Source organism: Diceros bicornis, chromosome 3 (assembly GCF_020826845.1).
Source record: "Diceros bicornis minor isolate mBicDic1 chromosome 3, mDicBic1.mat.cur, whole genome shotgun sequence".
Classification (NCBI taxonomy): Eukaryota; Metazoa; Chordata; class Mammalia; order Perissodactyla; family Rhinocerotidae; genus Diceros; species Diceros bicornis.
The window spans coordinates 56,177,371-56,202,769 of NC_080742.1; the positions used below are offsets into that span (position 1 = coordinate 56,177,371).

The 25,399-nt window shown below is 40.8% G+C and overlaps 1 protein-coding gene across 6 annotated transcripts in view; it reads right to left on the bottom strand.

Moving 5' to 3' along the window:
- Positions 1-25,399, bottom strand: part of PDE1C (phosphodiesterase 1C) — a 515,800-nt gene that overhangs the window by 277,056 nt on the left and 213,345 nt on the right. For 3 of the 6 annotated variants that reach the window (XM_058527853.1, XM_058527825.1, XM_058527838.1), the window contains one exon: positions 15,498-15,524. The exons of the other annotated variants lie outside the window; for them this stretch is intronic. In XM_058527853.1, coding sequence (XP_058383836.1) covers positions 15,498-15,524 — 27 coding nt within the window. The remainder of the gene's footprint in view (positions 1-15,497; positions 15,525-25,399) is intronic. 6 annotated transcript variants of the gene reach the window in all.

Here is a 25,399-nt window from a genome sequence, read left to right on the forward strand (position 1 = left end):
TGATAAGAGATGGGGTCAACTGAACTGGTCCTGGAGGGACCATGGTTATACCACTGGTATAGATTTAAAAGTATGAGAATAAAGAAATGATATTTTGTTATAAATGTTTACCATAAATGATTTATATAATGCTGGGCCCCCAAACTAAAGCCCCCAGGGAAGTTCCCATTTTCCCTGAAGGAATGAACACTATAATTCTTCTCCCTTTAAATGAGTTGTCAAAAACCAGAAAATCCATGCATTTGAGAGTATTTTTTCTCTGAATATCCAGGAGTTCAAAATTCCAACAGGATGAATCCGGAGCTGTTCTAGTATATGGAGTACAATAGCAGAGGGCAGTTCTTGCTTCTGACAGCAGCAGACGCCAGCTGCTGCTGAGGAAAAGGGAAAAGCAACCCCTTGTTTCAGCCATAATGCACCTGGTCAATTGTGAAATCCGACTTGAAGGCAGAGAAATTTCATCTTGACCCCATTTGGTAATGAGCATGGAGGGCAGACTGGCCTCCAAAGGAAACACTAGAGAGAGGGCAGCTCGGAGAAAATTCAACCAACTTGGGCAGTGGAATAATGTTCTCTGAGCGCCAGGCCGGCCTCACTGCCACCTACTATAACAGTTTTTCAAAACAAGGACTTCCCCACTCCCACATAGTTTGCTTCAGAAATGACTTTTCCTCCTGTAAACGGTGTTCCTTTGTCTGAGAACCACATACACAAGACACAACGACAAAGGAGGAGGCACCTAAGCCACCAGGTCAGCCACATTCACTCATCCATCTGCTCCAAAATACATATCCTATGGGTTTACCTGGGAAATAAAAATGAGTAAAACAGTCTTTTCTGTGAAGTTGCCTATAGGATGGTTGGGGAGACAAACAAACAAGAGTCAAGTGTGACAAATGCAACATTAGGGGTATCAAGCAGGCACTAGGGAGGGACGGGGAGGAACAGTGCTTAGAGGGAACTGTATTGCTTAGATGCTTACATTAGAAGAGAGGGAAGGTTTAAAATAAATGCTCCAAGTTTCATCTTAAGAAGTTAGAAAATTAAACCCAAAGTAAGCAGAAGAAAGGAAATAATAAAGATAAGTGCAGAAAGCAATGAAATATAAAACAGACAACAGAAAAAGTTAACAAAGAAAAAAGTTAGTGCCAGCCCAGTGGTGTAGTTGTTAAGTTCGTGCACTCCACTTTGGCGGCCCAGGGTTCGCGGGTTCGGATCCCAGGCACGGACCTACGCACCGCTTATCAAGCCATGCTGTGGCAGGAGTCCCAAATATAAAGTAGAGTAAGATGGGCACGGATGTTAGCCAGGGACAATCTTCCTCAGCAAAAAGAGGAGGATTGGCAATGGACGTTAGCTCAGGGCTGATCTTCCTCACCTAAAAAAAAATATATATATTAATAAAAGTAATAAATAAGTAGCAAGACTGATCAAGAAATAATGAGAGGGCCAGCCTGGCGGTGTAGCAGTTAAGTGCATGCGCTCTGCTGCGGCAGCCCAAGGGGTGCACCGACGCACCGTTTGTCAAGCCATGCTGTGGTGGTGTCCCATATAAAGTGGAGGAACATGGGCACAGATGTTAGCCCAGGGCCAATCTTTCTCAGCAAAAAGAGGAGGATTGACAGATGTTAGCTCAGGGCTGATCTTCCTCACAAAAAAAAAAAAGAAATAATGAGAGAAAGCACAAATTACCAATATCAGGAATGAAAGAACAGATACATCACTGTAGATTTTGCAGACATTAAAAAGATGGTAAGTAACATTATACCAATGAATATCACAACATAGATGAAATAAACAAATTTCTTGGCAAACACAGCTTACCAAGAATGACACAAGAAGAAACAGAAAATCAGAATGGCCCTATACCTATTAAGGCAGTGGTTGTCCAAGTATGGTTCCCCAGACCAGCAGCATCAATGACACCTGAGAACTTTTCAAAATGCACATCCTCGGGCCCCCCCCAGACCTACAGAATCAGAATTTGGGGGATGGAGTCTCAGCAAGTTCTATTTTAACAGACCTTCCTAGTGATTCTGATATCATTTGAGAACTCTTTGAATAACATCCTCCCACAAGAAACACAGGCCCAGATGGCTTCATGGATGAATTCTATCAAACATATAAGAAATAATATCAGCCTTACAAAAACTCTTTGAGAAAATAGAGGAGGAGGGAATACTTCTCACCATTACTTTTAATCTCTACTCCCCTACAGGAGGTGTAGGAAATTCTTTTTATCTGCCTTCTGATTCTTATTTTGAAGTGATTCTTGGTTTCTTTGGGATGAGCTGTTCTGACAAACAAGTGGTCCACAGTGTCCAGGTGGCCACATCACATGCTCTCAAGTAGAGAAAAGTCTTTATCAATTGTCCTCTTTCCTTTGTTTGCCGCCCTTAGAGTAGTGATTATCTACTTCTCTGTGTGGCAGCTAAGGCTTGCAGCTCACCTTCAAGGATACCCAGAACACAGTGAGCCTGCCCTACCTTTGCACACCAAACCTCACTCAAACCAGAGCAGGTACTGGGACTCAGGTAACAAAAGGGGTGATAAAAATCAACTATCTGTTCATGTTATTTCCTCTAAATAAATACCCATACCACTTTTCCATATATGGCTATTTTTTCTTATTCTTCTGTAAATCTCAGCTCAGGTGTCATCTCCAGCAAGCCTTTTATGAATTCCTAAACTAAGAAGAATGCCCCTCTTCTATGCCTCTGCACCTCTATCAAAGAACTTGTATTGAAATAACTTGCCTGGGTCCCTATCTCTCTCCCATTATGCCATTAGCTCCTTGAGGGTAGAAGCTACACCTTGCTCTTTTTTTTAATGTCTCACAGGGCTTGACCATCAACTGTCGATACTCAGTAAACATGTACTGAAATGAAGAGTCTGGGAGTGGAGTCAGACAAGTCAAAATCTACATCCATAAATAAAATGTGTTTAACTTTATTTTACTCAATACTTGTGGTAGAACTCATTTTTAAAACCAAATACTTTTAATTGGCTCTTTGTTCAACCTCTTGGTAGTATTGTTAATGCAAACCATATGGACTGGCTTTCATTTTGCAAATTTGACCTCCCCCTTTTTAAAATCTCTGGTGGTATATTAGGTCCCTGCCCACTGACCTGTGCATTGCAGGACCTCTTAGAGATGAATACAGGTACCAAGAGAGCAGCGGTGAACCAATGACACCTAGACTCTTTGGCTAACACAGTTGGATTCCTTCTTTTAGGCTCTATCTGCAGACCTGTACTTTGTCTTCACAGCTCTGTGGATCAGCCTGAAGTACCAGTCGGCAGCTTCTCCCACCCCTGACCATAATTTGCTGGCACCATTCCAACTGCTCCCCTGACAAATGAGATCCTGAAGAATTAATCTCCTGTGCAAGCAGAATAAGTCCTTGAGGGAGACTGTTTTGCAGAGAGTCTGAAAGGTCTCGCTCTTAATTATGATGAAGAATGGCATTCTGTGGCCATTAATTTTTATTGGGAGGGAGGGCTTTATATTAATGGCCAATATGTATTAAGCATTTACTATATACCTAGAACTAGGCCACATATCATACATACACTGTCTCATTTAACCCTTCTCAACAACCTTACGAGTTAGGTACTATTAGTAACCCATCCTCTGAGAATATGTATGTTTAACCGGCTGAAAAATCACAAAGTTAAGGAGAGGCGGAAATGGGATTTCAATTTAGGTCTCTCGGACCCCAAAACCCATGCTCTGAGAGCCAATGCTATATTGCCTTGTTTATAGACTTCTACTATAATTATGCCCCTACAATGTCCCACACAAACCAACGGCAGAAGTAGGTCACTGATATCAAATCACCCCACCAATCTAGAGGCCAAAAGTACCCGTTAAACACGGTTCATTTTCCACACAAGAGACTAATCTAAGGAAATTTTCTTTCTATTCAAAATCACGATGCTAAATGGGAAGCAATTTAAGCTTTACAATGGCTTCATCAGAACCTCTTCTGTCAAATCTCCAAATCATACTCCCGAATACATTTCTCAATACAGAGAAATCAGCAAGAGAAAAAGCAGATATAAAGAAAACAGGTGAAAATATGAAGTTAGTGTGATCTAATAAGCATAAACCACAGTCTTCATGAATAGCTGTGCTCATGGGCCACCACCATCACTGCCATCATCACCGTCATCATCAGCACCATCATTGTTATTGTTATTATTAAGTACCTTCATTCCCAGAGGGGATCACTATATCTTCTGAAGGAATGAGGCTGCTGTTTACCCATCAAACAGGTACTGTTTGTATTACTAAAGGGTTAATTTTCTATCTTTCTCTCCTGATGATGGGTTATGAGTAAGCTGTGGTGACTAGTAAATGTATTACTAGTACTAACAACATAGTACACTAGAATTAGTAAAATTATCACAAAATCATGGCAAAACTTTTTGGAATTACAAACTTGGCATAACAGCAGAGGATGATACACATCTCACCATCCATATTGCACACATCAGGTTCTTTTCTTAAGCTATTTAATTGCTGTGCTAATGCTAAGAAGCTCGAGTATGATCTAAATGATAAAAAAAAATCTTGAAGACTAAGGAACTGATTGTAGACAAGTCAACCCACAAGTTCTCCATTTGTATTTATACCAGAGGGCAACAAGACAGCCAGGACAACCCTATCCTCTAGTGGCAGAGCACTGCAATTCACAAACTCACAGCAGAGAGCAGCTTGCCCCGTGACACCAGACAGAGCCATGCTTTCAGAGGCACTGTACTGGTTACTGGACTTGTATCACTTTCAAGGAATATCTTTGTTGCCTGATGTATTAAGTAGGAATCCATTCCAATTTATATTGGGGCTTGCCTTGTAGCTACTAGTTTTCGCTAAAATTATTACGATAATTTACTTTCTGCACGCCCTACATGTAAGGGATGGGACTTCATTTCCCAGTAAATTTGTTTTGCTTTATTGCCTCCTATGTAACAATATGCACAAATATCAACGCATTTCTTCTAAGACCTGTGATTTTATGCTTTTTCAGGGCTAATAGACTACAACAGCATGTAGAACTTACGATTTCTGATTTGTTTCGGTATAGAGTATACTGTATTTACATAAACCAAACAATATTATCCCTTCAAGACGACTTCAAAATCTCTTTCAATGCATGAATTAAAATACTTTAAAATTTTTTCCTTATAAAATTTAAATGCATCTAATACACCTATAAAATCTTGTATGTCAGCTACGTAAACTATGAAACAATTCATAAATCTACTACATAAACAATGAATCATAGGTCAAAATAGTAACATTAATAATAAAAGCTAAAATACTTTTTACACTTACTAAAAGCCATGAAGTGCACTTAATGCTTTCAATCTTTATTTCATTTAACGTTTACAACAATCCTATGAGGTAAGTACTATTATTATTCCCTTTTGCACAGATGAAGAAAGTGAGGCTCAGAGCAAGCTTTCTCAGCCTCGACACTATTGACAGTTTGGACCAGATAATTTCATAATGGTGACGATGTTCTGTGCCTCGTAGGATGTTTCGCAGCATCCTTAGCCTCTATTTACTAGATGCCAGTAGTATACCCCACTCCCAGATGTGACAACCAAAAATGTCTCCAGACACTGCCAAATGTCCTCTAGGGGCAAAACTGCCTCCACTTGAGAACCACTGGCTTAGAGAAATTAATTTACTAAAGGTCGTACACTTAGGAAATAGTAGAACAGGGATTAGAAGCCAGGCATTCTGATTCTAGAATGCATGCTATCAACCAATAAAATATAGTGCTATTCACTCTGTGACAGGTTAAAGAACATAAATTTTCCCTCAAAATAGGAAACTAAAAATGGAGATGAACTATGAGTGCCTTCCTGTGGAAAGACCTTCCATGACCACACCCGACTGGGCCCTTCCAAACTTCTGCTGCTTTTTTTTTTGTGTGTGTGTGAGGAAGATCAGCCCTGAGCTAACATCCATGCTAATCCTCCTCTTTTTGCTGAGGAAGACCGGCCCTGAGCTAACATCTATGGCCAATCCTCCTCCTTTTTTTTCCCCAAAGCCCCAGTAGATAGTTTTATGTCATAGTTGCACATCCTTCTAGTTGCTGTATGTGGGACGCCGCCTCAGCATGGCCGGAGAAGCTGTGCATCGGTGCGCGCCCGGGATCCGAACCCGGGCCACCAGTAGCAGAGCAGGAGCACTTAACCACTAAGCCACGGGGCCGGCCCCCAAACTTCTGCTTCTTAGTTAAGGCCCACATCCCAGTGGTTATTGCCCTTGCATAGGTAGCTTCCCTGCCCCACCTACCCCAATCTTCTTTCCGTTGTGTTACATACACCAGAAGACAGTCACTAATCACTTGTTAAGGTTGATTCCACCCTTCAGTAAATAAGACATGGAGTCCCTATAGAGCAGGGCCTATCTGCTTCCTACCAGTTCCCTTAGATGGCCCAAGACTTCTACCCTGCACCGTCTCAAAGTCCAAGCCCTTTGCACAGTGGCCATTGAATTCTGGTTTCTCTCTGAAAGATCTCCCAAGCCCTCAGTGACCACGCACTTTCCATGTGCTTCACATATACTATTTCCTCTGGGCTCCCAAGAACCCCAGGAAGCAAGTATAATTTCCATTTGACCAAGAGGAAACTGAGGTTCCGGTAAGTAAGGGAACCCACTCAAGCATTACACAGGATTCGTGCCAGGACTCAGATTTCAGTCTACGTATGGGTGACTCCAAACCCCTGTTCTTGACCCAATCCTACGCCCTTCTCATTTAGTGGATGAGCAGAGACTACAGACATGCCTCTTTCAATGCATGTTCTCGGCTTAGAAATTTTCATTCAGGTCCCCTCTCCTTGACATCCCAAAATTACGAGAAGACACAATCCAGGGCTGAGTGTGATTCCACTTGTGGAGAGGCAAAGGGAAAAATTCAGGCAGTGACCTCATGAACTTTGAAAAGGTACTATCTACAAAATCAGAGGATAGAAAAATACAGAACAAGTTTTCTTTTATCTGATTCTATTTTTGTTATTTACTTTTTATGCATAAAAGTTATGTATTCATGTAAGACTGATTACATCGCTTCAAAGCACTTTAAGCTAAGTACTAAAATAGAAGATTTTGAAAAAAAAAAAACCTAGTGGTGGAGGTGAAGGATTTTTCCCCCTTCAATCACATTATTTAAATATAACTTGCAGTTTTGTTTTTTTTTAAGTCTTCATTAAACTTTACTGAGAGCTTCAACATTTGATCTGAGGCCAAATACGAAAATTTTCAAACGTAAAATGTCCTGATGAGAAAAGAGCAACTGGCAGAATGGAGAAATGAACTCTAAAAGGCGTATCTTTCTGACCCTTTGATTTTATGCAGCTTTAAGCTGCTTCATTTGTGGGGGGGGGGGGGTGTAGGTTCCACAGCTGTAAAAAATTATGAAACCACTGAGACGGAAAGAACTCAAGAAGCTTCTAGCATCTCAAAGACCTGCCTTTAAACCCTCGCCCAACCACTTCTCTGCTTTGTGACCTCAGTCAACTTACTTATTTTCCCTGAGTCCCTCATCTGTAAAACACGATCACGGTGAAGACTAAACGAGATAATGCACATGAAGCACCCGGCACACGGTGGACACACAATAAATTTAATCAGCAGGGTGCCCTTTAGACATACCTACGTTTTTGCCAAAGTTTGTGTTTTGGCCCTTGTCCTTTTAATGTCCTTCTCATGATTAGTTCACGTTATTTTGGTGAAATTAGAAGTATCTAAACCAAGAGTGATCTGGCTAGTGGCCAAAGAACCGTCACTATGCGGCCAGACTGTGTTACCTGCCCGGGGACCTGCGTGCTAATCAACAATGATTCAGTCCTCACTGGTGATTCAGTCAGAGGACACAGAGTGCTTGCCATCACAACAAATGTTGCTTTATGGTCTGGGCTTTCTTGTGGGAGGGCCTCAGTAATTAGAATCAGAGACTATCATTTTTGAGTGGAAAAAAAAAAAAAAACAGAGAAATCCTTATGTTCAACCTTATCTCTTTACAGATGAGGACACTGAGACCACAGAGGAGTAATTTGGCACAGCTAACTTAGTGAAGGAATCCACATCTGATTCTTAACCTTTCACCTATACTGATGGTTCTCAAACAGAAGCAATTTTACCCTCCAGGGGACATTTTTGGTCATCACAACTAGGGGAAGGGGGGTTGCCGCTGGCATCTAGTGAGTAGAGGCCAGGAATGTTAGTAAACATCCTACGATGCACAGGACAGCCCCCACAATGAAACCATCAATGGTGCCAAGGTGAAGAAACTCTAATCTACACTGCTGGACCCAGCGCCTCTAAGGACTCCAAAAGCTGCCTCTTAAGCTGCTGCTGTTGGGAGTTGGACTTGGCCCAAATTTGGAAGCTCTCACCAATGATCAAATCAATCAAGTCAATTCTGCCTCTTTAGTATTAAGAGCCACAGAGATTAGAAGGGATTTAGAGACTTGCCTACTCAGGCAACTTAAGTCTGGGCTTAACTTTTGAAGCACAGTGATATGCCCAGCATGAGTGCTGCTAAAGTCTTAAAGAGGTACTTAGTTAGGCCTTATTAGGCAATCTAAGAAAATGATTCTCAAAACTATTTTGGTAAAACACCACAGAACAGCAAGATGCACACCATGCAGTTATCAAATATTCAGAATAATGTACCTCAAACAAATATATTTGACACTACACTGAACATCTACGGGATTAATGTTTTGAATGTAGGAAAGATAGAGATTGAAGCATTGATGGAGAGCAAAAATACTCTCAGAGTTTCCACCCAAAGCTAGCGTTCCATTTTGAAAGAATTTAAATAGAAAAGAAAAGCAGAGTCAATGATCCAAGCAATTACGTACTTTCTGGTTCTTGCCCATGCATACCATCTGGCTTGCTGACCTCATAGGCCCCCACCCTGCCCAGTGTGAGGGCCAAATAGAGCCTGAATGTGGGAGTATGTGGTGATCTGCAAAGACATTTGCAAGTATGAGTCATTTATCAATCTAAGCTTATTTACTCACAGTTCCACCTGGTAATTCTAACTCTATTTCTGACCCATGGTATAAAAATTATGGAGGATCCCAATCTGCTTCACTCATAAATTCAACCTACATTTAATAATTATGTCCAAGGCACCATACTTTTGGAGAACATATTCCCTACTCAATAAAATCACAATGATGCCAAGAAGAATGACACACACCCAGCTAAGTATTATACATGGAATTAGAGTAGCAGTAACTGGGAGAGCAAGATCTCCTTTAGGTGGAAAGATCTAAGAAGGTTCCATGGAAAGAAGTGGCATTTGAACTGGATCTTTGAAGTAAATATGGGATTTCAGCAGGTAAAAATGAGAATATTCACAACACTAGAAAGATTATAAATGAAGAAGGAGTGATAGAAAACACAATACAAATATGACAGTCAGTGAGGAGTTCAACATAACTGGAACTCAGAGTGAATGGAAAGAAGTAACAGAGACAAGGCAGGAACACTGAGGTAGACACAGATATAGAAACCCTTAAAAACCCTAGACAAGAATATAGGCCTTTATTAGTCAAAAAGAAGCCAATGGATGTTTGTTGTTGCCATTGTTATTTTTTAAGCAGACATGGCACAATCAGAAACATTGTGGAAAAAGTAACCAGTCACGGGTGGGCAGAATGGAAAAGACAAAGAAATCAGAGTAAAGAGAAAGATTAGAAGGCTTCAATACTCTAAGAGATGGGTAATGAGACTGGACTAAAATCACGGGAATGAAAACAGGGAGAAGGAAAAGCCCACAACCTGTAAGATACCCATTTATCATGGGTGAAGGGGGAGAACAAAAAGTTAAAGTTGAAGAAACACATACAACAGAAGAACATATGATGTACTCAAAAGTTTGGATCCTGGGTGAGTGGGAGAATGGTAGTAATTATCAGACGTGAAGATGGAAGAGAAAAGAAGATTGAATTGTGTCTAGATGATTCTCTTGACTCAGAAAATGACAGCTCAATGCCAAGGTCATTCCTCCTACTAACATCTAGATATACTACCCCAACTTAGTGCTTGAGCTACTTACACATCTCAGCACCCTCTCTCACTAAACCTAGCTCCTAACTCCTGCTACACAGTCTTTCTGGGTCTACATCCTTGCACCTGTGCTCCTCTGACTCCTGCTGATATAGTAGGAGGGTGACTGGGTGAGTAAGGAATAAGTGAGTGGCAGTTGTCTGATACTCTGAACTCTAACCAAACTATCTATGTAGACTCTCCATCATCGTTCTTTCTCCTTTATGTTTCACCTGAAATTACAGTATTTGTAGGGGCCTTCCCATGTTAATTGCCTTGGGCATTATCCTTTGTGGGCTAATGCTCAGGTCCACTTGTGATTTGTGCCCTAACCAGACCACTCTGCTGCTCTTTCTGGTCTACCCTGACCTGCCACCATTCACTGTAAAGTTGCCCTGATTCAGTTGGGAATTTTGGAATGTAAACTGGACATATTCTCATAGCTGATGCATGTGTTCTTACTCCTTTGAGAATTTATTAGTCATCACAAATATAGGAAAATATTTTTTAAAGATTTTATTTCTTAGAAGATCCTCTTGTCCCTGATGTTATCACCCTGAGGCTCTAAATATCAATACTACTAAGTAAGTAGTGATAGGCAGGATTGGTTATCCACAAGCATGCAAAAATATGTGCCTTGATTTATCCCATCACCGCTTTAACCTTCCCAACAAGTTATTTAGCTGTCATTTCTCATTGCAAAGGTAGAGGAAAACAGTCCACTGATTCTATTTGAAGCTGAAAAGAGCTTCAGAATTCACTGATGAGACTTAGTATGTCCCAGGAATGAGACAGGGGCAGAGTTCAGCAGAAGATGCACCTGCTAACATAACGATACAACTGCTTTTAAGGCAACCTTCCCAAAGGGTGATATCCACTTACCTTCCCACCCCCAACCCGTGACAATCTATTATTAACAGCAAAGGTGGCGGTTCTGTTGATGACTCATTAAGTATGCTGATTCATGAAGGCTGAACATGGGCAGACTCCACTAAGGAAATCATTTGCTGGATTTAATCAATTATTGGGCTCATCAAATGTGATTACTGAGCTACATAAAAATCCAAGTGAAAGAAGGCATTAGACACTTGGGGAAAAAAATAACGCCTTGTTTTGCCTTGCAACAGGTGGAGGCCAGTCTATTATCTACATATGCAAAATCCACTTTATTCATTATTTCCACATACGTTTGTATCCTGGGCTGTCTTCTTCCTAATGTCCAGAATATTTTTGAGCCATTTGCCTCTTTGAGAAAAATCCTAAAGAATCAGCAAAACATACATTTTAAAAAGAAAAGAAAACTAAGAGAAAAGATTCTGGACTATTCTATTAGACTTTAATAAACCCATACTTCCAAGCACCATGAATAATAAGCAATATTGTAAGCTATCTTTGTGATCTAGTGAGAGAAGAGTATATGATAACGTAAGTTTCTCCCAAAAGACCTAATTTTTCCCAATGACGTTCAATGCTCAATATTTATATCTATTATATATATACCACCTTCTATTATAATTATTTTGTTCACATGTGTCTCACCTACAAGCCTGTGCACCACTTCACAGAGGCTATTTCTTACAGATCTTCTTATTTCAAGTGTATACTTCAGTGAATGGCAATCGTAAGTATTAAGTAAACTTTTGTTAAATTGGAAGATTTTTGTAAAGTACTATGCACATGACTATCAATATAATATGATTATCAAAAGATATCGAGAGATGCCTTTGGCTAAAGTTAATTGCTCACAGAAATGTCTAGATTTATAAAATGGGTAAATCAGATATAGTCAGAACCAGATCTCCTATTTAAGCTACCTAAACAGAGCTGGAATTAATAACAAACAAATCAACAAAAACTTTCATGCTAATGAGGGTTTTGCTATCTGGTGTGGCTTTAAACTGCAACTCCTGGTGTTCCTGACCAAAGTATTTCCACAGTCCAGACATATGAAATCTGGACATGGGTCGGCAGGGGTCCCTCAGGTTTGTGGATATGTCTTTATTTGTACTTCTGCCTCTTCTGTGCTGACCAATCACAGCATTCCCTAGCATACTGAAATAGAGGTGAGTGTGTTTGTCTGTGTATGTGTGCTTGCGTGTGTCAGAAGCACTCCTAACATAGAGTCAGCTTATAACATCATCTCTGACAGCAATTCCTTTCTTCAGGGGTAGCCCAGAAGAATAAGATTATTTCTAGGTATTTGTGATTATTTCATACATGGTCTGGCCTGCTTTCTCAAAGATATAAACTTCTCAAAGCCAAACCTGATAATTTGAAATTGCAGCTGTATTAAAAACAACCTGATGGGAATTTTATGGGGGAGCAGGTTTCTGGTGTAATCTGCTCTAGCTGTCAAATTACCACTTCACCACTTCAGTAAATCTCTTCGAATGATTGGCCCTCGTGAACAAGACCCACTCACAAGGCAAAAGGATGGTTGCTCTAAATCGTGTTGATTTAAAGCCCAATCCAACAAAGTTTTCTGTGCAGGGAGAGCTTACCTCCTACCTATTGCTACCCTTGCTAACCCAGTAAAGAGTACTTATAACATCACTCTTTCAGTTGTAATTTTGAGTACATTTCTATTAAAGCTAAAAGTGAGACTCAGTAGAACCACTATCATCAAAACATTCTCCTGGGCTACTAAGGTCTGCCTAGTACTTCATGAAAAATTTAAAGGATGATATCTACCTCAGTTAAGTTGTAGTAGGATGACGATGACTTGAAAGTTAGTGGATTTTTTTCTTTGACATAGCTTTGAAAGGTAAATAAATACATAAGTGAAGTGAAATGAGACTTAGCAAAAAAGGTTTAAACAAAAGTAGATTATTTTTGTATCCTGAATGTCTTTCACCTGATGTCCAAAGCAAACCTATCCGATCTAAAGCTTTTTAATGAACAATTATGTCATTTGGTTTTCCTACATGAAGCCATCAGCTTTATTTGACTAATTATTAACTGAAGCCAGATAACTACATGTAGAATTGAACTAACCAGATGAGTCCACACTAGTATGCTTGTCCCTAATGTGAAAAAGGAATCACAGCTACTCCCAGCCCAAATTAATCATCAAATAGACAAGGATCCATTCAAACAGACCAGCATCTGACAAGGGTATCAAGATATATATATATATTTTTTTAAAGATTTTATTTATTTATTTCCCCCCCCAAAGCCTGAGTAGATAGTTGTATGTCATAGCTGCACATCCTTCTAGTTGCTGTATGTGGGACACGGCCTCAGCATGGCCAGAGAAGCGGTACGTCGGTGTGCGCTCGGGATCCGAACCCGGGCCGCCAGCAGCGGAGCACGAGCACTTAACCGCTAAGCCATGGGGCCAGCCCTCAAGATATATTTACAAGTGTCTACCATTCATCAAATGAGGTATCACATAATCCAAATTTACAGATCTCTGGAAAAGGTCTCAAGCAAAATCATTCCGAAAAAAGTTGAAAGTTTGGTACATTAAGAAGACCCCAAATTCTTTAACACCCTTCCATCATGAGATGTAATCTATGTCCCCTTCTCCTTACTCTGGGTGGGTTCTGTGATACTTTAACTAATAGGATACAGCAGAAGTGACACTGTGCCAGTTTCTGGGCCCAGGCCATAATTAAGAGGCTAGAAGCTTCCACTCCTCATCTCTTGGAACACATGGGCTAGGAAGCAGCTAAGAGTGCAACTACTCTGAGACCACCATGCAGCCCAAGCTCCACGGACACATCCCAGAGGATGAAAGCCACGTGGAGAGAGAGAAAGAAATGAGCAGCACCAACGCTCTCCACATGTGAGTGAAGAAGCGATCTTGGAAGTGAATCCTCTGTCTCCAGCAGTCCCAGCTGACACCAGATGGGTCAGATCCAAACCACCCAGCCAAGTCCTTCCTGAATTCCTGACCCATAAAACTGTGAGCAAAACAAAACGGTTATTTTAAGCTCTAAGTTTAGGGATGGTTTGTTACTCAATGATAGATAAGTAGACATGGATCTACTTCACACGAAAATATGTATGTGATTAAAAATAGGAGAGCTCAAACCAATCCTCTATTAATTTTCACTTTACATGACTTCAATGAAGCTGGTACAAGACAGTCTGTTTTTTTATTACATTGGCATAATAAAAGATGCAACAGCATTCATGTCAGATATGCAAAAACACGCTCTCAAAAATAATCGACATAGTAATTTGAAACTTGACAGGTTTGAGCAGATCTCTCTCCCTCTTACCTATCTATTTATCTCTCCTTAAAATAAAATTGAAGCAACTTTGAAACATCTCATATCCCAGGTTAACTACATGTGAAAATGATAAATTACCTTTTACTACTGACAACTATTATGCTCTAATCTGAGTGATTAATTTACACCCTGCTCAGTGGTTCACATGCAATTACTACCATGAACCCGATGAACCTGAACAAGACAGAATTATTTAGCCATCTGTATAAGCTCACCATATTTAGAAAAGTATAGCAACCTCTAGGAAGCTTTCAAGTTTTAGTTCATTTTCTCTCAATGATTTGTGCATCTCTACATTGCCTATCAAACTACAATACCACAACTTTGAATTATTGAGTTTACTTGGAAACCATAGGCCTTAGGAGTCTTTGCTATGAGAAGATGCTCATTAGAAAAGGTAAGACTAAAATGGTCATCTGAAAGTACCATTGTTGAAACCTACTGGCAGATTTTAATTGCATTAGTGATTTTTGATCTGAATGTAATCTGTTTAAAGCCATAATACCAAAGTCAAATACAATCAATGAAAAGCAGACATTAGCCTTCTAGATTGAACTGTGGGCTTCTAATGCTTGGCAAACAAAAGGTCCAAGCAACTCTATTTCTTTGGAATGTGCTTTCCAAAAATTCTTCTCAATAAAACAGTAATGGAGGGCGATGACAGATGATATTCTATTTCAAATTACCCTTTCCATGGATAAATCAAAAAACCATCACTGCCCTTAAAAGAATTTGTAACTATACTTTGAGCTCAACAGCACTTTGTCAGCAAATCAGGCAAAGGAGAATTTCAGGCAAAGAATTCAAACACTAAAAGTGTATTTAAAGACTCTTTTGTGTTCCCATCCATAAACATTCAACAACCCCCCATGCCCAACCCGGCCACTCTCTGGTCAAGGTTTTAGTAAAATCACTAGACAGCTCAGCAGTAACAAGTTTTTTAATCCACTGGATCCACTCTCATGTGAAGGTATACACTTACTGTGCCACACTAAATGCTGCAATCAATTTCTAATTACAGCAGCAGTAGCAACCAGAAGATAAAGCAGGCAACTCACTGAGAAAGAAGCAAGAGACTGTCTATTACAATGAACGTCTACCATGAACCAGACATGCGAAGAGTCATGCCACAAATGACTCAGCCAATGAGCTCCCCTTTTTCAGAAAGACGCTCTTACCTCTGGGATGTTTTCTTATATTTCCTCCTGTAGGAAAAGAAGCATAAACACATATCAGAAAAAGGTTTTTGGCAGGCAGCGGGTTAGAAAAAGATAGCTTCAGTGGGGATGGACATGGAGGTAAACACTTCATAGAAGGTCCTCTCTGTGAGGCCTGTGGGTCTCAGAGCCCCATTAAAAGTTTTGGATTACTATGTTATATGTGGTCAGATGCATATAACCATAGTCTTAACAGTTATAAACAGCATCCCAAGAGCTCAATGGTTCTGCCCTCTAGGTTCTTCCCTTTCCCTTCTGAGGCTACTGTAGTATCTTGGTTGAGGTCAGGCCTTAAAGACAGCAAGATCCAGGTTCAAATCTCAGCTCTTCCATTTACCATGTTCATGGGGTTGTTGAGGAGTAAATGGGCAGAGGCTTGTAAAGCATTTCTTTTATCTGGCACATATTAAGTGGTCAATAACTATTAGCTATTTGTACTGTCACTATTGTCACTATTATCCCCATCATCTAGCACTGAAGTCCCTTTATGGATGTGCCTTTTAAAATGTGAATGTGGAGTCATGCAGTTTAACCAAAAGCTCAGATATAAGGTCTTCAGAGAAGGAAGAAGTGAGGAAGGAGACAATGAGTCTAGAAGCAAAAGTGGTGCAAGCTGCTAGGAACTTGCTAATGGCTCAGCTGTGGGCTCAGTCTCCCGGAAGAACTCTTCCCCAGGAAGCAGAAGTGGCTGGAGTTCCAGTCTATCTCTGCTATTTACAGTCCTCATTTAGCCTTGGGCAAATCTATTAATCTATCAAACAGGGATAACATCTGCCCTGGCTATCTCACCTAGGTCATAGTGGCATTCAAGGAGAAAATGGCTATAAAAGTTTATTTTCCCAGTATCCCAATGTTTTTCATGTTGGTGTCAGTTTTTATAGACTCTGAAGACCCTCAAAAGAGTTTCATTAGGCTCTTCACTGGAGGGGCCTAGAGGAAAGAAAGTGCTGGGAGAGGAAGATGCATCTCCCTGCAGCATCTTCAGGAAGTACAATGCTTCCCAGTCGCCCTTCGTTCCACACCTCCATTCGCATTACAGTCACTGCACCCAGGAAGCCAAGCCACTGATTTGCTAATAGAGCTGTATGTCACATGTTAAAAAAAAAAAAAAAAGCCACAGATGTTTCAAATTCAGAATCACCACAACCTATTACATCTCTGTTTGGATGAAAACAAACATGGCAGTGCTAGATGTTAGGTGAAGAAAGCAGCATGCACACAGAACCTACACCATGATCTTGACAAGATACATACTGATAGCTATTTATCTGAAAGGAACACACCAGAATGATAACCCAGACCCCAAGGTAGTGGGTTAATGGATCACTCCTTTTATGTTTACTTTTATGAATTTTCCTTTAAAAATGAGCATTATAATTAGAAAAAAAAATTTATAAAAATATGTGTATACTTATATATACATATATGGTCACATCTATAGATATATACTTTTGTAGGATATAGTCACAGATACAGCTAGACACATATATAGGATAGTCACGTACATAGATATACACATTTATAGGGTATAGTCACATATATAGATATACATATATGTATGACTATATGCATATATAGAGATATCTCTATATCTGTTTGAATTATATTATATATAGGGAGAAAGGTCAACTAACAGAGTGGGTTAGGGCTCGGGCTTTAAAGCAAACTACCTTTGTTCCAATCTTGGCTCTGGCACTTAGCTCCACAGTGTTCGAACTGTTATTCTACTTCTCTGAGCCTTAGTCTCTTCGCCTATAAAATGGGAATAATCAGAGCACCTCTCTCAAGACCTTGTGGTGAGAAATAAATGAGATAACCCTCCTGAATGTCAGTTCCCCAAAGGCAGGTTCTTCATGTGGTTCTCCACTGTATTCCAGTGCCTAAAACATTGCCTTGCACCCCCTCCAAAAACTGATGGATGTACATTGACTATCCACTTTCTCTCACCTAGACCCCAACACCAGTGACAACTCACACTCTCCAGGCAGTAGCCAAGGGCAGACATTTCATCTATAGGCACAGAGTGCAGTGAGCTGTGGGTGTGACCCATGCCCTTGGCCCTTGTTAGCACTGCTGTCTAATAAGGTGGTCTAAGGAGCCTCTGGCAAGACTGGAAAATAACCCATTGAGAGTTTGGGAAGACCAAAGGCAAGGGAGTAGGTGGGCCAGATGGATGCCCCTGGCTTCTACCCAGAAGCCCAACTAGTTCTATCAGCAAAAGGTGTCTTCAGAGGCCAGAAGAAGAAAACCTTTGCTACCAATTTCCACAGAATTCTCCCAGCACCTGCCAAGGACCATACAAAGGCAGTGCTGGGAATGCTGAAAGAATCAAAGATCAACAAAAATAAGAATAGCTTCCATTTTCAGCACCTACTAGTAACAAGCATTTAACATACACCATTAATCCTCATAATAACTCTGTAAGACCCACTCTCTGCAAAAATTAGGACTCTAAAAGAGAAGACATGTGCCTAAAGTCTTATTTTGTTTTAACAACCAATACAAGGGGTAGCTCAGGAAGCTTTGTGAAAGAGGTAGTCTTGATTGATGGGTGGGATTTCAACAAGGAGAAATATGTAGGTATGAGGCCAGTAGGTAAGGAGGGCATGCCTAGTGGCCTCAAACCAGCCCAGCTCAGCCCAGCCCAGCCCAGCCAGGTATGGAGGGAGATAGCAGGCGATAAGGCTGAAAAGTACTGAGGACAGAGTTAATCAAGAAAAGTAATAAAATTTTTACTTTTTTGAAAAAGATGCTACCTGGGGGAAGGGGTCACCTCTTGCATTGCCTTGTCTCATCTCTGATTATGTGGAAAGACAACAGAGCTCTGGAACGTGATAGACCTGGTTCAAAACCCAACTTCCCCCATCTCTAGCTGTGAGACCTCAGGCAAGCTCTATACCAAACCAAGCTTTAGTTTCCACATCTTTGAAACGGAAGGAATGATCTCAGAGAATGTAATGTTTTGAATTTGCCAGGTATTATGCATGCCATGTAAGGGGCATTCTAAAAATTTTAGGTCCCGTTGTCCCTTGTTTTAAGCTTCTTGAGGTCAGGGATATCAAATGGATCTCTGTACCTATCCCAAGGGCTTGTACATGGCTGGCACACAATGAATGTCTGTTGGCAAAATAAATAAATCATTTGCAGCTGCCACTCACACTTATCAAAATATGGTTATGAGTGTGGTAGACCCACAGAAACAGAGACCAAAAATCTGACTTTCAGTCCAACTCACCTTCCTGACACTCACTCCCTATCTTCATAGATGCATTTTTGGCTTTACAAGTCCTAAAGTTCTCCCTTCCCATCTTGTCCCATTTAGACACAGAGAGTCCCAAAATCAAGGCAGACCCAATCCAAATTGTGTCATCTCACCCTGGAGTTGGAAGTCATCACTTAAAGCACAAGAGAAAACACAGATCCAGGGAAATTACCCTACTCAAGATCTTACTCACAGATCATCTTGACTGGGTAAGATCGTGAGGCCTGACTGAGCCCTACTCATCCTTCAGCTCTCACCTGAGACATCACTTCCTCCTGAAAACCTTCTAGGGCCTCCCAAACTGGATAATGCCCCTTTTATATGTCCCACGATGGCCAGAGCTCACCCACATCACTGCACTTATCACTCCAAATGGTAGGATCTGTTATGCTAATGGCAAGATTGATGGCTTGTCCACTATCTGTTAGTGTTTCTCCCTTGCCTAATACAGTGCTTGGTAAGTGGCAGCTGCTCAATATATTTTTGTGAAATGAAAGAATGAAACTTTTTTCATCAAATTTTTTATCAAGAAACTGATCCAAAAAATTGCTCATTGCTTTCTTTTTAATTTTTCTTCTGTTTAGCGATGATTTACTACAAGCAGCGGGAACAGCCGTGGTTTTCTACACACAGGAGGAAGGTAATGAGAGAAGAGGGGGCTCACAATTGTTGAGCATCTCCTCTGTTCCATGCCTGTGACATAAATTAACTCATTTTGACCGCCTACAGACCCTGGGAGGTTTACCTCACTTTTCACTTGATGGAAGTGAGGCTCAGAGAGGCTGAGTAACTTGCCTAAGGATACAGAACCTTAAAGTGGTTGAGACAGAAAGCAAACTCCGAAGCCTTCAAAGAAAATTGAGGAAATTATACAAAGAAGTCAAAGGATGCCAGGAGGAAATACAGACACTAGACAAAACAAACCAAACCAACAATAAAACACCCTGGGTTCTTTCCATCCAAACCCAGGAAATGAGCTGGAAAAGAACCTAGTTTATTCTTGGCTTTTTGTTTTTAAGAACTTCAACAGAATTTATCCCTGATTCATAACCTGAAAGACAAAGGGAATGTTTTTAAATGTCCTGTTTTGGTTTTTCAAACTTACTTTAAATTTACAATGTTTTGAACCTTGAAACAATACATCACAAATCTCAAGATCCATGTAGCCAGACTGGGCTGATGTGGAAAGCAGAGAATGACCAGGAGCTGCCGTGCTCTGGGATCTGGCAAAGCTGGCAGCGTGGGAGACGGAGAGAGCACAGCTTCACTCTCCGGTGGAAGGCAGGTCATCTTTACAAGACCAGGCTGAGGAAACTACCTTGATGAAGGTCTAGAGCAACACTCAGCCCTACACACACAGACACACACACACAGACACACACACACACACACACGCAAACTGTCTTTTTTTGTTTTTTTTAAGGAGAGGCATTACAGCACAACATTGTGTGACAACAGAGCATTGTGATCATTTGACTGAGCTCAAATCCCTTCTCCAACTTATTGTGCCCACTAAGCAACATACATCACCTTCCCAGCCACCAGTCTCCTCATCTGCAAATGTTAGGTAACAATAATATCCGCTTCACAAGGTGATGTGAGAGTTCAATGTAATACTGAATGTAAAGCACTTAGCACAGTGCTGGACATCCAGTAAATTTTCAAGAAAGATAGCTACTGTATAAATAACAATAGTATTGCATAAATGATAATGGTATTATAATTCAATAAGTTTCCAAATTTTGTTTGGTAAAAAAAAAACCTTTCATTGATTAAAAAAGTAAAGAAAAAAAGTTGAAGATTGCTTTCTAAAGTAGAAAATCGAATACTCCCAATTCTCCCTATCTTAGAACACTTGAACCACAAAGAAACCTATGCTAATCTCAGTCCTGATAAGAGCAAGAGGACCCCGCCCAGCTCTCTCCCCTCCCCCCACGCCCAAAGGACACTGCAGGCTGTGCACTCTGACACCCACCCAGCAGGGGTCCCAATTAGCCCAGCAGAACCACACACTTCCCTCTAATGTCGGAAAAAACAAAGTAAAACTGGGTATTTAAGAACCGGATACCATAATAATTCTTAGAAATATCCAAAATTACCTTTTAATGAAGATTCTTTTTTATCAGTAATTCCCTAAAAACCAAAGCCCAGTGAGTTGTTTACACAGAATCCCTAAGCACCCCCCAGAAGTTGTAACTCAATGCCGAGATATCATGTGCTATAACTAGCATTATCAATTGACCCATATCCACTACCTCTCAAGCAAATTAAAAGATTGTTGGTCTTCACCAAAGACCAATGTCTGTTTAAGTCTGGAATGTTTCTATGGAACTGTGGATTGCCCATGAAGTATCAAATGGTGTGTGTGTGCATATGTGTGCACATGTACATAACAGAGAAAGTGATGAGCTGGAAAATCTCCCCCCAAAGGCTTCAGTCCATTTACATCCAGCTGATCACATTCTTACAAGAGAATACAGAGACAGAAGCATCATCAAAGAGTAAAGAACACTGACCCCCAATATTTAAAAAGGCTCCCCAAAGCTCTCCATAGTTGTGTCATCTAGGAGAAGCTTCCAGACCCTAAACTTCATTTTACCTCTCCTGGTCCCAATCAGGGAGAGAAAGGATGAAACTCAGAAAGCATTAAGGGGTGATTCTGTCCACAATAAACATGGACTTGCCTCAGGGCAGAGTGGAGACAGCAAGGAAACAGCAAGAAACAACAGTGAGGTGGGAGCGAGGATGGTTATGAGGAGCTTTCTTTGCTTTTTGACGGCTAGGAGTTCCCAAAGTACTGAGCACCCCTGCAATCAAATTAAGTTTCACATACTCCAGAGTAAAACGATGATTTGGGAATCATTCCTGATAGCCTGGATCGGGGAGAGTCCATTAAGCATCAATGTTAAATTCTGAAGGGCCTGGCAGTCTTTCACTTTTTTAAAGTGAGTATTTTTGAGTAAGAGCCATATGGGTGCTGCAATAATGAGGTTTATAAATAGGCTTAATATTCAAACAAGCTGGCTTAGAAAAACCAAAATTTGTGCTCAGTTTCAAAGTTGACAGCAAGATGTTACCCAGCAGGGCACAGAAGGTTTTCTGGTAAAGGAAGCTCAATACACAACAACGGCACAGGCACAATGAGCATCCCAATTCTGCCTTCAGTGTTCCCCAGGGTTTCTGGGCAATGATGACTCACTCTGCTCCAGATCCCATCAGATCCCGTCTCTATCCTTCCCTACTGAGGTCACCATTGCTGCCGACGCATGGATGGCTTTGGAAATCTTGGTTCTTAGCCCTCAGTGCCAGTAAGGGAGAGGAGATGGGGGGACAACTCAGAAAAACAAAGTGCACAGCAAGATTCACGGAGTTAACCAGAAGTTCTCACGAGTTCAGGTCACATGCGGCTCACTACTGAGAAAGAGGACTGAGATAAAATGCCACAAATACCCATGAAATGAGCAAGGATTTGAACAATCATCTGATCCTCTGGTTTTGTTTTTCATTGGCATATGGGTGCAGACTGAACAGAACTGGCTATCTCTAGAAAGGTCCACTGAATCTGTCTTAAATCATTTGTATGAGCTACTCTCCATGTTGCTGAGAATGGAAAGTCCTTGTACATTTCTTCTTATTCCTAGCAGTGATTTCATTTCCATGATGCGTACGTTAAAACCTAGATTTGCAGAGCTATGTATATTGATTGCTTGGTGGCTTTTCCCATATTTTGAACAAGTAAATGCCAATGAGAAAATATATATAAATTGCAGTCTCCTGGCACCTTCCAGCAGACTACTGGGGAGGTGGTGGGAGACACCAGAGAAAGCGACTCTCTTCTCTTACTAGCTCGAAAGTTCTTAACTGATTAGCTACAGAATGGAAATCCATGTGGGCAATTATTCCGTTTTCCTGCTTGGCTAAAGATCTAAGAAAAGACAACAAATAAAAAATAATGAAATGACGTAAACTCACTTTTACCTGGAATAACCCAATAATTAGGAAAGAACTGTTTTTGTTTAAATTTTCTAGAGAAGTTCTCTCCCAGGTTTTCTACTGGGGAAAACTGTCCTAAAGATTCATGCCCTTTCATTTAGCCCTCTTAGAAAAGGAAGGTCATATTCAGGGACAGCAACTCCCAAGGTATAAAATTCCAATATGTTTAACCCTAAGTGATGAGATCAAATTCAAATGCACGAAGCCTTTCACAGTTCGGTGTGGGGGTTGGAGTAGTGAATCTGAAGAATCAGAGAATGCTAATCTGAAACAGAGCTGTCAAGACAAGACGATCAATTTTTAACTCACTCCTGGAAGCAAATGTGTTTCTATCTAGTGCTGGCTTGGCAGTGGAAAGAGGAGAAACCTTTAAGAAGGTTTAATCCAAACTCAACAACCCTACCTGGAATGGCACCAACTCCACACAGTGCCCCGTGCCCCCACATTCCCGCAAACCCGTCTCTTCATTGTTCTCTCCAGCCCTTCGGACAGCTGGCCAGACAGAGCCATCCAAATCTCCTGTTTCTGCCTGTTTCTCTTCTGGGCCTGGGTTAAAATTTCCAGCACTTGGATTACTGTGTAACAGGACCCAGAACGGGACCCCCCTCCCCAAAAAAAGCTGAAATCTTCCTCTGGAAAGCTAGTTTTTTTGAGCAGACCAAGCACTATATCCTCTAGCTAAAAATCTATTGTTTAAAAGCTGGGCAGTAAGCTAATCAGTGGCACCAAAGAAAAAATATGGAAAGGTTTTTAGAGAAAAAAAGTAGAAAGCAAATGTCACATTTATGGAAATCCAAGTAGTATGTTTTTGCATAAATGATTTATTCATCTATTCACATATTTACTAAAACCTCTTGCAGTGTTACAAGTACAGCAAAACTGTGTGGGTGGGAATGGAAGAGATTTTTGTGACCTCCTTCCTGGGAGCCTGGCTCCTATTTAGATAAACATCAATGAGAAAAGCTGAAAATAAATATTTCTTAATATCTGTGATGACACTGCCAAAGTGGAGATAAATCCAAAGGATTCAGACAAAATCTCACTCCTCACAGATAGATCCCTGTAATTAGAAGAGGGGTAGGTTTTTCTAAATTGATTTATTCAGCGAGTTGCTTCAATTCTCTCTTTTGTTTTTCCCCATGTAGATTTAGCCAGAACAGAAACTCTATCTTCTGCCAAGTTTAACTTTAGTGACCACCTAATTTTTCTAATCCTTTTCTATTTACTTCAGTAGTATTCCCTCCCTCTCTCCTCTCTTATGCCCTTCCTCCCAACTCTTATCAAAATCTACTCCTGGCAGAAAGCAGCTATTGGTCACTTCCAATTCCAGGTGAATTTAAGTCAACACAACAGCTCCTTGGGAACAGAAGTCCTTCCTATTTCCTCTAAAGCTTTCTCTCACAGTAGCATCATCTGTATAAGGCTCTTCTCTGGACGCAGATTCTATAAATTTCAACAATTTAAATACAGCAAAAATGAGGCAAATATCCAAAATTCAGAACAAAAACAACAACAAAAACCCCAAGTAGCATATGCATTCCTTGGGACCATTTTGAGCTCTACTCTTAACTGAAATCAGTTGAGTATTCAAACCAAATTCTGCTTAGCTATAGCTGCCTTCACTGAAACCATGCCAAGACTCCCAGAAAAGGGTGCTTTGAACAACTCTTTCATTTTTTTAACAACAACTAATTTCAGTCAGTGGTTTTATAGACAGAATGGCAGTTCTCAACAACATTTATGAGGCTTGATTTATGATAATTAATCCTTATATTTCACAAATGAGCTACACAGGACCCTATTCACAAAAGTTTTTAAGTTCCTCATCCTTAGCAGACAGGGTTTCCAAGTAACAACCCCCTGGAATAGTATACTAAATGTAATATACTTTGGGGGGGGTTAATTTATAGGCAGTGCAAGACCCCTCAGAGTCATCCTTAGACAAGAGTCAGAGAGGTAGAGAAAAAAGGGAGTGAGAGATTAGTCTGAATTTGAACTATTCCTAAAACACACCTGGAAGTAGCTTTCAAAGATTAATCTTTCACTACTGGATTTACTCAGCATGTCTCTAGAGTCTGAGAAAAGTCTTGGTTATTTAAGCATTTTGGTTGTTTGGAATCTGGATAAACAGAATTTAATGTTCTTTGCACGTCCAATAGTGACTTGCAGCCAAAACACTCAATGCACCCTCATATTGATTATCTAAATATTCACTCTTCTGGTGGCCTTAAGAGAAAGGAAAGCTGTATTTCGGTAGAACATTGAATATTGGGTCTCTGCAATAGGCCCTTGGAAGAGGGTGGAAATGGAGAGAAGGAAGACTATTTTTGGAAAGGCCTTAAAGAGCAGGAACAGGGCTATGAATGAGGCAGAGGTGTGGAAAGTGAGCACTACGGCAGGGCTGTGCGCTGCCCCAAGAGACAGAGGCCAGATGTGTCCACTGGAGGACACCTCTAGAACAGCAGCAAGAGGCTGCGTCCAATGGAGGAGCCTAGACAACAGGATGGCCTCCTGCAGGGTCTAAGGAGCCTCCACCCAGCGAAGCTTCACCAGGCCCTTCTGTGGTGGGCTGGGCTTAGGGTCTCACTGCCTGGCCTCATGCCCTATA